This window comes from Neodiprion pinetum, chromosome 5, assembly GCF_021155775.2.
Source record: "Neodiprion pinetum isolate iyNeoPine1 chromosome 5, iyNeoPine1.2, whole genome shotgun sequence".
NCBI classification, from domain to species: Eukaryota; Metazoa; Arthropoda; class Insecta; order Hymenoptera; family Diprionidae; genus Neodiprion; species Neodiprion pinetum.
Window position 1 is genome coordinate 5,292,883 of NC_060236.1, and position 14,107 is coordinate 5,306,989.

A 14,107-nucleotide genomic window follows, 5' to 3' on the forward strand; every position below is an offset into this window, starting at 1 on the left:
AGCACCCTAACATTCCCTAATTCGAAACTGTTTAAACGAGGAAAACGTTTCTTCTCTCTTATCAGACGAGATCCAAGACCTGGGCAATTTTTTATTTTTTTTTTTTTATTTACGAGTGTAAAGAACGGAATCTCTGTAATACACTCACAGTAGACGAAGGATAACGTTGATAATTATTATTCCACTGCTTGATATTCAGCGGAAAAATATTTCGCGGTATGTTATATTTTTTATAATAAATTCCCTTTAACTTTTGCACTCCCGGCGTAATTGACGACCTAGCTCATTCCCCTTCGCGTGCAAGATCAAGTCTAAAGATATGCAAATGGTCAGTGTCGAGCGGTGAACTCTGACCTCGATCGTCTTCGCGAGGCAAGTAAGTGTAACTAGATTGCAAGTCTGCTTGTAAAAATTCGTACAAGTTTCATTTTTCTCTGAATGACTGACTCTCTTTCCTTTCAAGACGATCGACCGCCGCACCGACGTCTCGTTCAACCTTCGAAACGGGAAGGAAGAAGTAATTTCTGTTCATGGACACGGCGTTTTCGGTCCTGATCAAACTCGACCACGTCTCCTTTAAGCCTGATGCACTATGGATTCTTCCTTACTGCGTATCGAGACTGAGCGTTCGCTCGATTCAGCGACGCAGTTCCGTCTGCCCTTGGATAGAATCCGTCCCTTATCGCCTTTGCCTTCATCCAGATGCGATCCCTTCGACGGAAAGCTGATTAATAGGATGAACAAATGGTCGACGAACGGTTTAAAAAATTGAACCTTTAATCGTTGACCAACAACTTTGGTAGGGTGAAGTTATTGTCACCTTGTTTCGATTCCCAGGATGCATTTTGGCCATTATCTGACCAACCCTTTGAACCCGAGCGATGACGCATCGCGTGTGATAATTACTTTCACCAATTACGACGTGCGAAGGCGATTTTCCATCCATTTTCTCTTCTTGTTCGTGAGCCGGAATGTCACCGGTTTGCATACACGGGCGTGTACGTCTTATACGCATGCAGTTAGTAGGTGGAGCCGGCTTTTTTCCTAATGACCAAAGCCAGCAGGAAGACAGCTGTATATTAGGGCGTCTTTCCTGCACCCATCCCGTTTCGCTCGAGGCACGCGATCTCTGGCTAATCTGATCCATTTGAGAGAGTATTAAACAATTGTCCTACTTCGGCCAAGAGAAATGAATTCCCAGAGTCGTTTCCCAGTCCGAAGACAGCTCGGCTTACTCTTAAAAGTGTTCGTAAATTTTACAAAAACATTTGTTACACAAAAGTATGGAAAAAGTAAAAATTTAGTGTCTGAAGGTAAACGACCTACTCAGCATTCTGATCATACATTTGCAATAATTTTGTTTGTTTTTACTTCTTGATTAGTGTTTTATAATTAACCGTGCGAGATTACTTCCGAGTAATACCATACATGAATCATACTCGATGAGATCACGATGTAATCTGCTCTATTCCAGGTATCGCCTTTACATAAGTCTCTAAAGGTAACGATAAATGTCTCCACGTTTAGAAAAAAAATGAAGGCAAAAGAGTATTTTGAATTAATAAAATTGTTGTGGCAATTTTGTTATATTTGTAAATTTACTGTACGCCGTTTGGAATCTACTAAAAATGCAAAGAAATTCGATCAGAGTCTATTAAAATTAAAAATATATTGTGGCAAAAGAAATGAATGCGTGTACAAGTCTATTAAATCTGCTCTATGATTTCGAATATCAAATAACTAGATTCAAAAATTATTCACACGGACTTAAAATTCCGAGGCAGTCTGATTTCGAATTTCCTAAAATTGAATTCTAAAATTTTGAACGTACCGCATGAATTTGGCTAGTAACTGGGTTCGTAAATTCGTACAAAATTGTATTGTGAGTAGGAATTTTCAAGATATCTTATTCGTGAGCTATCATTGACTGTATAGCTTGTCGCGCCCGTGTTGATTGTCCGTTGCGTTACGAATCAACTGAAGTCTCCAATTCCCATAAGATAATTTGGCGTAGTAGGTAGGGCGTACGACTATTTGTCCGAACATTTCGAGCGAACAGGGTTCGAACCCGGGTAGGAAGAAATAATGCGGCAATTCTTCTATTCGATCTAAAATACGTTTTCATCGGGTACAGTTACCGACAAGTTATTAAAATGACGTTCGCGCTCACGAAAAGTCAATGAAATAAATCATCGAACAATTTTAGTATAAATTTAGCATAAAGTTACTAAATTCGTAAAGTGAATTAAACAAACTGTAATTCAAAATTTCGGTCTCAAATTTGCAGATTACAAATCGAATAATGATATCCAAATTTACGAGATCTATCGCACTAATGTTTGGTAATGTTACTAAATAGTGCTATTAGTTACTGATAGTAAAACGACTTATTACATGTACAGTAAATTGGCAACACCGAATCCAAATAACGCTTCCGATAAATTTGTCAGTAAATATACACATATAAACAGAAATTTTCACAACATTGTGCACCAATGCCAAAAAGTCGTCCAGTCTTCGTCTCCCGATCTCCCGACTATTGCAGGTCTCCGGTCATCTGTCAACTTTAACGATTCGATCGCGATTCTTTGCCGAACATATTTCCCGAGGAATCGATTGATTTTCAGTGGAAGAAAAAACGCGCGTTGCCGGGGATCGCCTTTCGTGTCAGTCGCGAGTTTCACCCCCTGACGAAACGCTACTGACCGCACGGTGTCCATGGCAACTGTGTCGAACACAACGTCGTAGTACCAAGGTATCCAATCAGGGTTGAGAATCGCGCGCGCCTTTGCTTCGGGGGACCAATTGGACCGAGCGCGTTTCAAGCCGTTAACCGAGGTTTGGGTCGAACGGTTTTTTCCGCCACCTTATAGCCTCGAAAATTTCTACTCGATCCTTCGCTGCAGAGCGTCGAAGCATTGTTGGCGGAACCTTTGCCTCGAACACATCTCACCCGCAGTAGTGGATCCCGTTCATCACTGCGCAGATCGGGATCCTTAAATCCGAACCACATGTGAATCCTCTTCGTCAACTTTGTCGAATACTGCACTGTTGAAGGACACCGAGACGCAGCCATGGAGTCCTGCGGGATGAGCTTGATAAAATACATTCTGTTCTTTTTCAACCTGATATTCGCCGTGAGTCCGCAAGCCGTTCTTCGGTCCTCAGAAAGGTATTTCACCGATTCCTGTCGCAGGTATCCGGTATCGGCATCATAGTCGCCGGTGCCCTGGTCCTCTCGGATGTCGGTGAGTTCAGCCACTTTTTGGAGGGAAGGATAACCGCCCCGCCTGTTGTCCTCATAGTCGCCGGAGCCATCGTCTTTTTCATAGCGTTCCTCGGCTGCTACGGCGCCATAAAGGAGAATTACACCCTGCTGATAGCCGTGAGTGATTTGCCGACATTCCCGAAGTTCGGGGTCGTGACGAGGTCCTGATAAAGGGACCGTTGCTGATCGTTGGGAATTTCTGTTCCAGTTCGCGGGCGCCTTGGTTGTCATATTCGCGATAGAACTGGCGGTTGGAATCGCGGCAGCTGTATTCCGTAACGACTTCAGTATGGCGATGAAGGAGACCCTCAGATCGACCATGACGAACTACACGGAAGCTGACAAGATGGCGTGGAACAACGTTCAGCAGAAGGTCGGTGATCCTTGAGGACACTTTGGAGTAAATTATCGTTAGATAACAAGTGAAAGAAGCGAGTGCTGGACGGAAATGAATAAAAAGAGGCCGTTAACGGACCTCTTCGACTTTTTTTTACATGTTCTTACGATTTGTTTACAGCTGCAATGTTGCGGCATCGATGGGCCGGAGGATTGGGAACGTGCGAATGTCCTGCCAAGCGGCACTCTGCCCGAGTCCTGCTGCAACCTGGACTCCGGTCCGAGTACCCAGTGCATCATGAACAGTCAGAGCAAGGTCTACCGGAGGGGTTGTTACATGGAACTGGAGTCCAGGGTGCAGAATGGAGCAAAGATCCTGATCGGAGTAGGGATAGGAATAGCGTTTATCGAGGTGAGCGTTTATCGATTTGGTCTATCCATGCCGATCGATCGAAATGATTTTAATCATTTCTGATGTAAATTTTTCAGATCGCGGGCGTGGTTCTCGCTTGCTTTCTGGCTAATGCGATAAAGCGAGAGGGCGGTGAGAAGTGAAGAAAATTTTTATAATTTAGATACTTTCATTTTATACAAAGTTTATCATTTTCGTTCCCGCTATTCTTCAATTACAAAATTTACCCAATATCGTTCTTTTCGACATCGATTTTGAATATTTCAATCTCGATATCCATCTTTAGTCGATTTTCTAATTTTATCTCTACTTTTTCCAAAATTTTATCACCACGTCGTCCACTTCAATAATTGTAATGTACAATGCATGATTTCGCTCATGCAGAATATGTACGCTATAAGGCTATATAATAATAAATCATCGTTTGTAGATATTATATTATACTTTTGGATTAACAATCAACATGTAATTCGTAATGGACGTGTATAGATTTTAGACTATGTAATCGTTACAGTTTCGCTATACATTCGTGCATTTTAGATTTTGAATTATACTTCGTGGTAAGTAATAATCATCTGTTAAAAGCAATGCGATTATGTCCAAATAACAATTACCTTACTAGTTATATACAATATATATAAACATAATATACGTCTTACCTACCTTTACGATACACTATAAATAATCTTAATCTCAAATAATATGATATACAATTATACGCATAGAAATAGATTATGATATACTATATACATATATCCTGACGTATATGAACACGTATAAAAACAATTACCAGGGCAATGTGTGTACGTGTAGCCAGTATAATAATTATAAGTCTGTATAATTTGTACAATGATTAATCGACCGCTCAATACTGCAATTTCCTTTTTCTTTTTTTACTACTCACAAATGTATACGTACAGTTCTGTGATCACGTAGGCATCGCGGTAAAACATATCTGGAATCCAGTTACTGTCGTTGGTCACGTTATAATTTTTTTCAACTTTTTTATTCCGATTTACCGACAGATTCTTATTTTCGTGCATGTATTAAAGTTTAGCCCGCGAATTTTGCGAATAACTTTTAATTTATTCATGACGTAAATTATATTACTGTCGTATAGTGAATTGTTGAAAAATTTCACACGAAACTGACGGCAAATTGTTTTCGAATTCCTGCGTTAATGACAGTCAACTGTGCACCTACCGTCAGAATCTTATTTTGTGAATATTATTTTAGACACGATTATCAATGAAGAAAATCGGTGACTTGTTTAATTGACTTATGAGTAACGCGAGTGGTTAATATCGTGATTCACCACGCTCGATAATTAATCAACGTTCGTGAAATTTTCGCATTGTCTGGAGAAATGAAAATTACCGAGAAGTCGGAATCTACTCGGGTGAATATTTCAATCAAATTTTAATTATTACAGCGAAAGAAAATTGGAAAAAACTTAGTAAATACATCGACGTGCGGTAATGTTACAAAATAAAAAATAAAATTACTTGATTTAAAACTCTGCTGACCTAGATAACGCCTAAAAACATGTTATATTCTTATCTATCATCGCGTGCTTAAATACACACGTATAAAAGCGACGTACAAAAAGTTGTCTCGACTTTCACAAAGGTGCACTGGCTATTTTTAAAATTCACATACAACATTGTCTTGCAAACTTTATAACGAACAATAAAGTTTCAAAAAAATTTACCCCTCTGTTAAATTCACGAAATTGTTAGCATTCATTCCCTCTCTGGAAAATGTCCGAGCAGATTATCAACGCGACATGAATCCCCCCTTAAAAAATTTTTGGATTCTGTCGTTCTACGAGATGCTGCGGCGGAGCCGAAGGAACGATTGTCCTGGCATAAAAACCGGTGTTTTTGTGAGATGGAAGCCGGGGGTAGTTTTCTATGAAAGGGCGTTGACCGACTTGCTGGTTAAATCTTTTCTCCGGATTTGGACTGCCGGTACGAATATTTTTTGAGATCGGTTTTACTCTGGGGAGGGTTCTCCCCACGGCCAAGGGGTTGTTTACCACCTCCAATGTTTCACTCTCGGCTGGTTCTTGGGACGGCAAGACCCTTCGACGACGATCGCCGATTGCTCGTGCTAAGAAATACGTCAGAGCGATTGTGATGACCTGAAATAAGTATCACGTGATTCGTGAAATTTTTATTTCGAACATATTACCCTATTGCTTATTTCAGGCCGGGGGTAAAAATACTCTCAGAGATTTAGGTTTTAGATGTTGGAGGGGGAAAAAAAACCTGCTAATTATATTCGATTATTGTACAATATTATGGGAATGAATAAATCCGAAAAAAAAAATTACAAAATATGTGACACTTTTATATTTGAGAGTAAAATTAACGAATCATAACGAACTTTTTTTTTGTTACGTAAATAGATGAAAATAAATTGATTAAACTTTAGTTGATTGTATATTAATTGAACTAATCAAATGTTCTATAACAAAATTGGAACAAAATTGAAAGCGTCGATTTTTTTTTCTTTTCTGTTAAGTAAACAATTATATCTACAAGCATCGATTTTTTCAAAGAATGGATAGTAGCGAAACGTTTAAGATTTTAGAAAATTTGGAATTGAACGACCCAGTGAAAACTGAAAACTGTCGAAATGACAAAGTTTTGAAATTTTCAGCTATTCGCATAACTTTCGAAATCGAAGAATCAGTGGCCCGAGAATAATTATTAGCAGCTTCTGGCCTGACTAAATGACATTTCATCACACCTGATAAACTTCGAACTTTTACTTTGACGTATATTATACCTCGATTAAAGCGAGTATTCCAAGAACCAGCATAAAGAAGTTAATCGTACATGTAACCAGATATTCTAGAGCGTCATAGCAGCCTTCTAAATCGAGGCTTTTGACATCGGCGAATTCACAGACGGTATCAGAGTCGCAGCACGAACCAGGAATGTATCCCAAAGTGTAATTCCATTCCGTAAAATCGTCAAATCCGCAGCAATTTAGCTGTAAGAAAAATACCGTAGTGACACGATAGGTTTTCAAGTCCTCGGTAGTATAGTGGTAAGTATCCCCGCCTGTCACGCGGGAGACCGGGGTTCGATTCCCCGCCGGGGAGGATTTTTTTTGTTCCTAATTTAACCGCATTTCTCACCCAAATTGCGTTCGTCAACGAAATCAGTTAAATAATCTTTCGATTCAGTTTCGTATCGCAAATAACGTGATTAATTTAAAGCGTAGATCGTTTAGAGCGTGGAGTTATACCGCGGTTATCATGGATCACGATGACGATACAAGCTCTGTATGGGGCGTTCCACGGCAACTCGACCGTCAAGAGATTCAAAATTGAATACAACATTTTTGCTAATTTATTGAAAATTTTTTGAACCTTGAAACGTGGTGTTTTGTTTGTTCAAGATATTTAAAGTGCGAGAAAAAAAAACGAAAAAAGGAATTGAAATGAATCGCCTCATCACGAGTCGATATCATAATGATCGAAATGAAAAATAAGATTTCTAGAGAGTCTTTTGAGATTTAAAAGAAATGCCCATTTTTAGACAGGTTTGAGTAATCATAAAAAATTAGCTGTTGTGGACAAAAATCTGACGGAATTCAAACGTGCTTTTTTGTGATCATAGAATCCTATGAAAAATCCTGAAGCAAATGAAAAACGGCGAGGGAAAATCATTGACCGAATTGACACGGAATGTCCCGTATGTACGTAAGAATATAATAACTCGTTGAGTCAATGTTTATTTCCACGACTGTGAGAGATATAGACGTTGATTACTCGCATTAGTGAGATTTGCTAAGATCCTTCATAATCCATACAATTTTACAATTGTAAAAAGATATAGTACGCGATGTGTTATCTGCTTGTTCAATATGTACACACATGTTAACCGTATTCAGATAGTTAGTGTTAAAAGTTGAAAACAAAAAGGAAGAAGTAATAAAAAGAAAAAAGATCTGATTTTGGATAAACTTACATTCGCTTGAAGGTAGTCAACGTCAGAGCTGTAAGTGGTGTAATTCGCCATGTGATCTTCGAGGATGTCTTCAATGGATTTTCGCGCTGAGCTCAGAGTAGCGAAAGCTACGGCGAGCATGGTCAACATTATCATTAACAAGCCGAAGAGCAGAACGCCAAACTGAAAAAACGTTCCAAATTGAGTATCGATAATTTAAATTCAGGAGGAATCCTGAAGCGTGCAAGTTATTGTGTTTTTATATGCGTACAATAGCGTGGAAAAAAGGTCGAAATTTGAAAAATTTTCGCAAGGCTAAAGTGTAACGGCGTAAACATTGCCGATAATTTTCCTATCGATACTGATTACATTAACGTTGCTGGAGAAACATGATACGAACATACATTGATATGTAGTGGAGCAATTTTTCACGTGCGTAAATTTACCGGAAACACTTTGTTGCTATCACTTCTAATGTGGCTTAGAAATATATACATATATATGTAAATTATACATACGCGACGAAAGGCTGTAACTGTACCGAGTTCTTTTATCATCTACTTGTATTACATAAACAAGGAAAATCTCAAGGAAGTAGACAAAAAAAAAAAAGAAAAAAAAATATATATATATAAAAAGCCCCTTGCAGAGACTGATAAAATGAGAAACAGAAAGAAGAAAAAAAATGTTTGAAAATTCCTTACCGTCACAATTCCTTGGTAGATACTTTGCGCGGATGAAATAATACCGAGGCATCCGATACCGATTAACAGTACGGAGCCTAGAAACAGGACCAAAATCGGTGTCTCCAGATAGTAGTGAAGGTAGACCAGATATCCGGAGAATTCGTACCTGACGCCGAGTGTTATCACCAAAATTCCGGCCCCATAAATCTGCCATAGCAAAAATTGTGCATATATACAGTTTATAGCAATAATAATTTGCACGAGACAAGTGAAACGAATTTGCGATCCCAGTACAGTGTTTACTTTCATTTCTATTTGTCCGATCATCGATCGTTGTTATCGCGTCAAATTTAAAATCCCTGCAACGGTCCAAGGGTTAAATAAATAAATCAAGAATAAATCAAGCTGCCGATATTGTTACATATATATATATATATATATATATATATATATTTTTTTTTTTCTCATTTTCAATTCAATTAACACAACGCCGCACCTAAATCTGATAATTGCAAATGATGGGAAAGAAAGAAAAATGTCGTTTATCGTTAAACGAACCAATTATAAGCGACAGGAAATTACAAAGACCGTTTTTAGATTAAAAATCGTTCCAGGGAATGGAAAAATATTGTTTTCAACTCACCGGCAGAATGATACTGAAGAGAATATTTAGGTATCGAATAGGTTGAAGTCTAAGCGTGTTTCGAATTTTATGGGGCTCCTCGGTTTTCGCAACGGCGGAATCCGTCATTACGAACCACTGTAACCTAACGATTTTCAGGGTGTCGATTATCACTGTCCGGCAGTCGGTTTTTGGCACGTTTATTAACCAACGAATAAATTTCCGACGGATATTTGACCGCTCTTGTCAACTCACTCTTCGCTCACTGTCACCAAACTCGTCAGCCTCGCAGCCATTCAACTCCCACTATCGCCAATATCTCGCTATCGCCATCTGATATCAGCATTATATTCTCTGCCGTTTCAATCTCTGTGAAGCGAAAATTTGTTGACAAGTAATTTTTTTACCGTTTCCCATTTTTCATTTTTTCATTTTATTTCTCGATATTTAATATACGTTTTTCAGAAACTCTCAATCGGTGTAAGCATATGTTTGTTTTATTGAAAAATAAAGTCTGCATTGTGTAAGAAACTTTCCTATTTTCGGTATTTTAATACAATAAATTGCCTTCACTGGCTTTTTGGACAGCTTTCTCTTCTCGATTGTTCGGGAAAATATTCCACAGCTAAATTTGAATGAATAAACAATCAATTGAGATTAGATTCTTGTTGACGAGTGAGGTAGACTTCCGTTCTCAGAATTTTATAACTTCTTATCGAGATTCGAATAGCTGACAATGACTAAGACCTTCCAGTGCAACGACCAATTCTGACGTTTAATGATTAATCGCTGATCGCTTGTATCTGATTTAATTATCTGTAAATATTCGTCGCTGAATAAAGAATATAGAGTCAGCGTATTCGTAAACAAACAAACGTTGGTTTGAAATTCCCGTCTCCGTTATATGCGCAAGTTTTTGGTTTTTTTTTTCTTTTGATCTTACAAAATAATCAGTGTCCTAATTTTTTTCCGAAAACTTTACCTTTTGGTTATCTGAATGACATTTTTATAAATTATTATTCTCACTCGCGTTTTGAATTAGGGATAATTCGATTTATTATGCATATAATATAGTTTTTTGAAATTCGAATGTATGTTCGGTGTTGAATTGATTAGAGAAGAAAAACAAATATTTCAGTAATCGATGAATCTGAATTCTATCCCATACTAAAGACATTTACCTAAAAAAAAAAAAAAAAAAATGTCATCATAAATTATTTTTTTATGTTTAATTTAAAAGATAATTTGTGCCTTGCAGCGTGTCGCCATCTGTGAATTGTTGCATGAACATTGATTACGTGTCGTCGACGTGAAACTCGTATAACAACTCGGAAGAGGGTAAGAAAGGAACCTTCTTAACCGATCAAAATTAGTTAGATACGTTACCGAGCGAGATAAGCATGGAAAACAATTTTTGTTCCGATCAAAAGGACGATTTATTGCCATTGAAAAATAAGAGAATTCAGAGGGTTCTAATTTTCTACGTGATGAGACAGAAGATGAAAAAATTGTACAAATTTTTTTGTAAATATGAGCTTTCAAGCGGGTTCCGTGGTGTAGCGGTTATCACGTCTGCTTTACACGCAGAAGGTCGCCGGTTCGATCCCGGCCGGAACCACGCATAATTTTTACTTCCAAAATTGGGAATTTGGAAATTAATAAAAGCAGGATTACCCGATCGTACTAATTGTAAAACGAATACAGCGAATTCGGAACTGACAAATTAATTAACGCAAAATTCGAGTAATTGGTCGCAGATTAAAAAGAGAATAAATTCTCTTTCACGACTTGCAAGTATAATGACGATACTTTTTGACAATGACAAATTTACGTTTAACCGCTTGGCATAAATGACAATTTCTAACAAAAATCCTGACGATTCGATGTAACGTCGTTGTACGAAAAATCAAAAGTATCATTCGACATTTCGGCTTTTTAAATACTTAAATCAAGCAGGAAATAATTTGTTATATGGAAAAGATCGACAGGAAACACGGAAAATTGGTATCCGCGTCAGGTTCAAGGATCGATGTACCGGCGTCTTATTATTCGTCCTGTAGTGTTAAGAGTTTCAGGTCGCATTTTTCTGCGATGTTTCATTTCTTTTTCTTCTTTCCTTCTATCTCTTTTGGCGCATTCTTTTTGCTCCTCTTCTCGGGAGTTTCTCGGTTCTTTCACGCATTCTCTTCTCACCGCGGTTTTTGACCATCTGGTTCCTCGGCTGCGGTGCAACTTACGTGCACTTCTACCGCGAAACTAAAAATTTCTGTCATCGTCAGTGTGCGCCAGTAAATGCTGCATGAATTGCAAAAATCTGAAGAAAACAGAATCGGCGCTGAATTCGTTGACGAATATCGACTCGATTGCGGGCGAGTTGAAAAAATCCTCTGCATTGCAGTGATACTCGGCATCTTTGTTCTTAATTTTAATTTTTTGTTCTTTCCTTTCTCTTCTGTTTAATTTTTTGCGCACTGAAAGGATACAACACGCGCAAATGCCTGAAACAAAGCTTGCGGATTTTAGCAACGAATCAGTGCAGAGAAAAGAAAAGAAGAAGTTTGAAGAGCGGTGATTAATCCTCGTCACGTCAGACTCGATAATTTCACTCATAACTCATGACCGACTGACGTTGAAATTTTGAAATTTCAACCCGCTGTGCCGCGGAAGGTTTGAAAATCGCAGATTAAATTGAACGAGAAACGTAGAGGAGAAAAGTACGGGTAGAGTGTAATTTATTTCGCGAATCTTTTGAACTCGGAAGCGCGAGGCGCGCTCTTTGCCATTGCTGCTGAAATTTCGTTATTATACGTAATGTAACATATACCTCCAACTATGCACGTATATTTCCTATTTTAGGTATAGTTTCGAACGACGGAAATGCGGAGAAAATATGGGTCAAGTATGATAAGAAGAAGCCTTGAGAGCATCTCGTCTCCGTCGAGTATCCACTCTCAAAAACTCGACGATTTCCAAGCCGCATCTCTCGAGTTCCAGAAGTGAGAAGTCTGTAAGACTTCTTTCTTTCATACTTTGGATTCTTCTGCGATTCACCCGCTCAGCCGCCACTCGACAAACGGAACGCTAATAATATAGAATAACGAGAGAAAACACGGATTGGGGTGCTGGAGAAGAAGCCGGAACTCGAACCTGCTGTTCAAGTTCATCCGCGTGCAATAAATTCAAGTTCAACGATCATTGACTCTGTACGATTGCGCTAATTGTGAGAAAAATTTCGTTCCTCGGGGTTAGGGAAAAATTCTAACGAAATGGCATCGTTATGTACGAAATAACGGTTCATAAATATCGTTCAAATTATAAGAAAAATATTTGTACAGTTGACGATGCTACGTTTTTTCGATGTTGGAATATTGAATTTATTTTACCAATGAACTACATTTTATTTTAATTAAATAACAACTTCGTATCAATTTATTGTTTCATCAATATCCGACTGTGCAAATAGTTACAAGAAAATGTGGTACGAGTTAGGTTATCAAGAAGAATGAAAACATTGATTAGAATTTATGGATACAGCCACAAAACTCATTTTGATCTGGGATTATATTTTTCGGTTTTTGTAGGACTGAAAATATAAAAAGGATCGGAAAATGAAAGAAACGCAATATAACGTTTTTAAAAATATCAAGACTTAAAAAATCGGAGTATAAAAAAGTCGAAATGTAAAAAGTTCCGAGTATTATAGAAAGCCAAAACATAGAATCGTCGGAATTCAAACGATCCAATATTTTGTATTTCTATATTTTGACTCTTCTACACTGTGAGTCTCTGAATTTTGAATCTCTACAAAATAAATCTCAGCGTTATTGCCAATTCAATACAATTAATGACCCTTTCATCTTTCGTTCAAACTACATTTTTATACCCTGCGTCCTTTTCGTTACTATACGGTAAAAATAAAATAAAAAAAATTAATGCATAGTTAAGGAGTGTATAAAACAACCCCAAATATAATAAAAAAATTTCGATACAGGCTTGGTGCTTCGTTCTCAAGTCAGATTGCATCCACATCAAAGTTTGTTGTGCACAAAATCATTCGAAAATGTATAAAATTGTGAAACTGTGAAAGTGGATGAAAATGAAAATGCTCGGAACTAGAACCGTTGGCACGATGATCGAGTGGGGATAAGAAAAAGAATTACCCATTCAAGACACGCGTCGTCATAATCGTCATCGGTGTTACGGTGGTAATTTCATATTGCAATCATCGATGGGGCTGCGTGTAGGTCGAGACCGGGAGGGTTAGAAATTTCTCATGAATACCGAGTGAGAAAGAGAGAGAGAGAGAGAGAGAGAGAGAGAGAGAGAGAGAGAGAGAAATAACCGGTCGATACCTCCCGCGTAGAGCGATCAATTTCATCTCGTGGCTGTATGGGCACCGTTCCCTCAACGTTGGATCGAAGGGCCCCCATGGTTAAAGCTGCCGAAGAACAATAACGTTGCTCCCTCGAGTGTTTATCGATACCTAATCTCGTGCCTTGTATACGACGTTTATTTTTCGGTCCTACGTTTGTCGGATCTGCAAAAACGTGCAGGGTGAGGGGGAGGGGGGGGGGGGGGGGGAATTTGACCCGAAGTTCAGCCTGTTGGGCATAAAACGATATTAGTTATCGTTCACGTCGAGCCACGATTGCCCTGACCGGTAATAAATTTTAACAAATTTCACGAGCGCTCCTTATTACTGCCAAGTTCGTTACTGTATATTATTTTCACCTGAGTCAGCACGGGCAGTTCGTTTATAACCGGTTTGCAAATCGGCGATACATTAATCGCAATTAAAGACAGTCTTCGCGAACTTCGCGA

The 14,107-nt window shown here is 38.4% G+C and overlaps 2 protein-coding genes and 2 non-coding genes across 5 annotated transcripts; 3 read left to right on the forward strand and 1 right to left on the reverse strand.

Annotated features, from left to right (window-relative positions):
* The first annotated feature begins 2,905 nt into the window (after window positions 1-2,905).
* LOC124219095 (CD63 antigen) lies at window positions 2,906-4,869 on the forward strand. Its single transcript, XM_046626248.2, has 5 exons — window positions 2,906-3,137; window positions 3,197-3,385; window positions 3,477-3,641; window positions 3,786-4,016; window positions 4,094-4,869. Exons 1-5 carry the CDS (start codon window positions 3,075-3,077, stop codon window positions 4,157-4,159), a joined length of 714 nt encoding a protein of 237 aa, XP_046482204.1. The 5' UTR covers window positions 2,906-3,074; the 3' UTR covers window positions 4,160-4,869.
* Window positions 4,180-9,586, reverse strand: LOC124219978 (tetraspanin-9-like). Of its 2 annotated transcripts, none has more exons than XM_046628273.2 (5): window positions 9,308-9,583; window positions 8,683-8,871; window positions 8,000-8,161; window positions 6,810-7,016; window positions 4,180-6,159 (listed from the first exon to the last, which is right to left on the reverse strand). In XM_046628273.2, the coding sequence occupies exons 1-5, from the start codon at window positions 9,413-9,415 to the stop codon at window positions 5,815-5,817; spliced, it is 1,011 nt and encodes a 336-aa protein (XP_046484229.1). In that variant the 5' UTR covers window positions 9,416-9,583; the 3' UTR covers window positions 4,180-5,814. The 2 variants fall into 2 exon arrangements, with proteins under 2 accessions (XP_046484229.1, XP_068992385.1); XM_069136284.1 differs by having other exon boundaries at window positions 6,054-6,159; window positions 6,860-7,016; window positions 9,308-9,586.
* Window positions 7,057-7,128, forward strand: TRNAD-GUC (transfer RNA aspartic acid (anticodon GUC)). The gene has a single exon. It is a non-coding gene; the product is annotated as a tRNA-Asp (tRNA).
* A 1,245-nt stretch (window positions 9,587-10,831) lies between the features above and the next one.
* Window positions 10,832-10,904, forward strand: TRNAV-UAC (transfer RNA valine (anticodon UAC)). Its single transcript has one exon. It is a non-coding gene; the product is annotated as a tRNA-Val (tRNA).
* The last annotated feature ends 3,203 nt before the right edge of the window (window positions 10,905-14,107 follow it).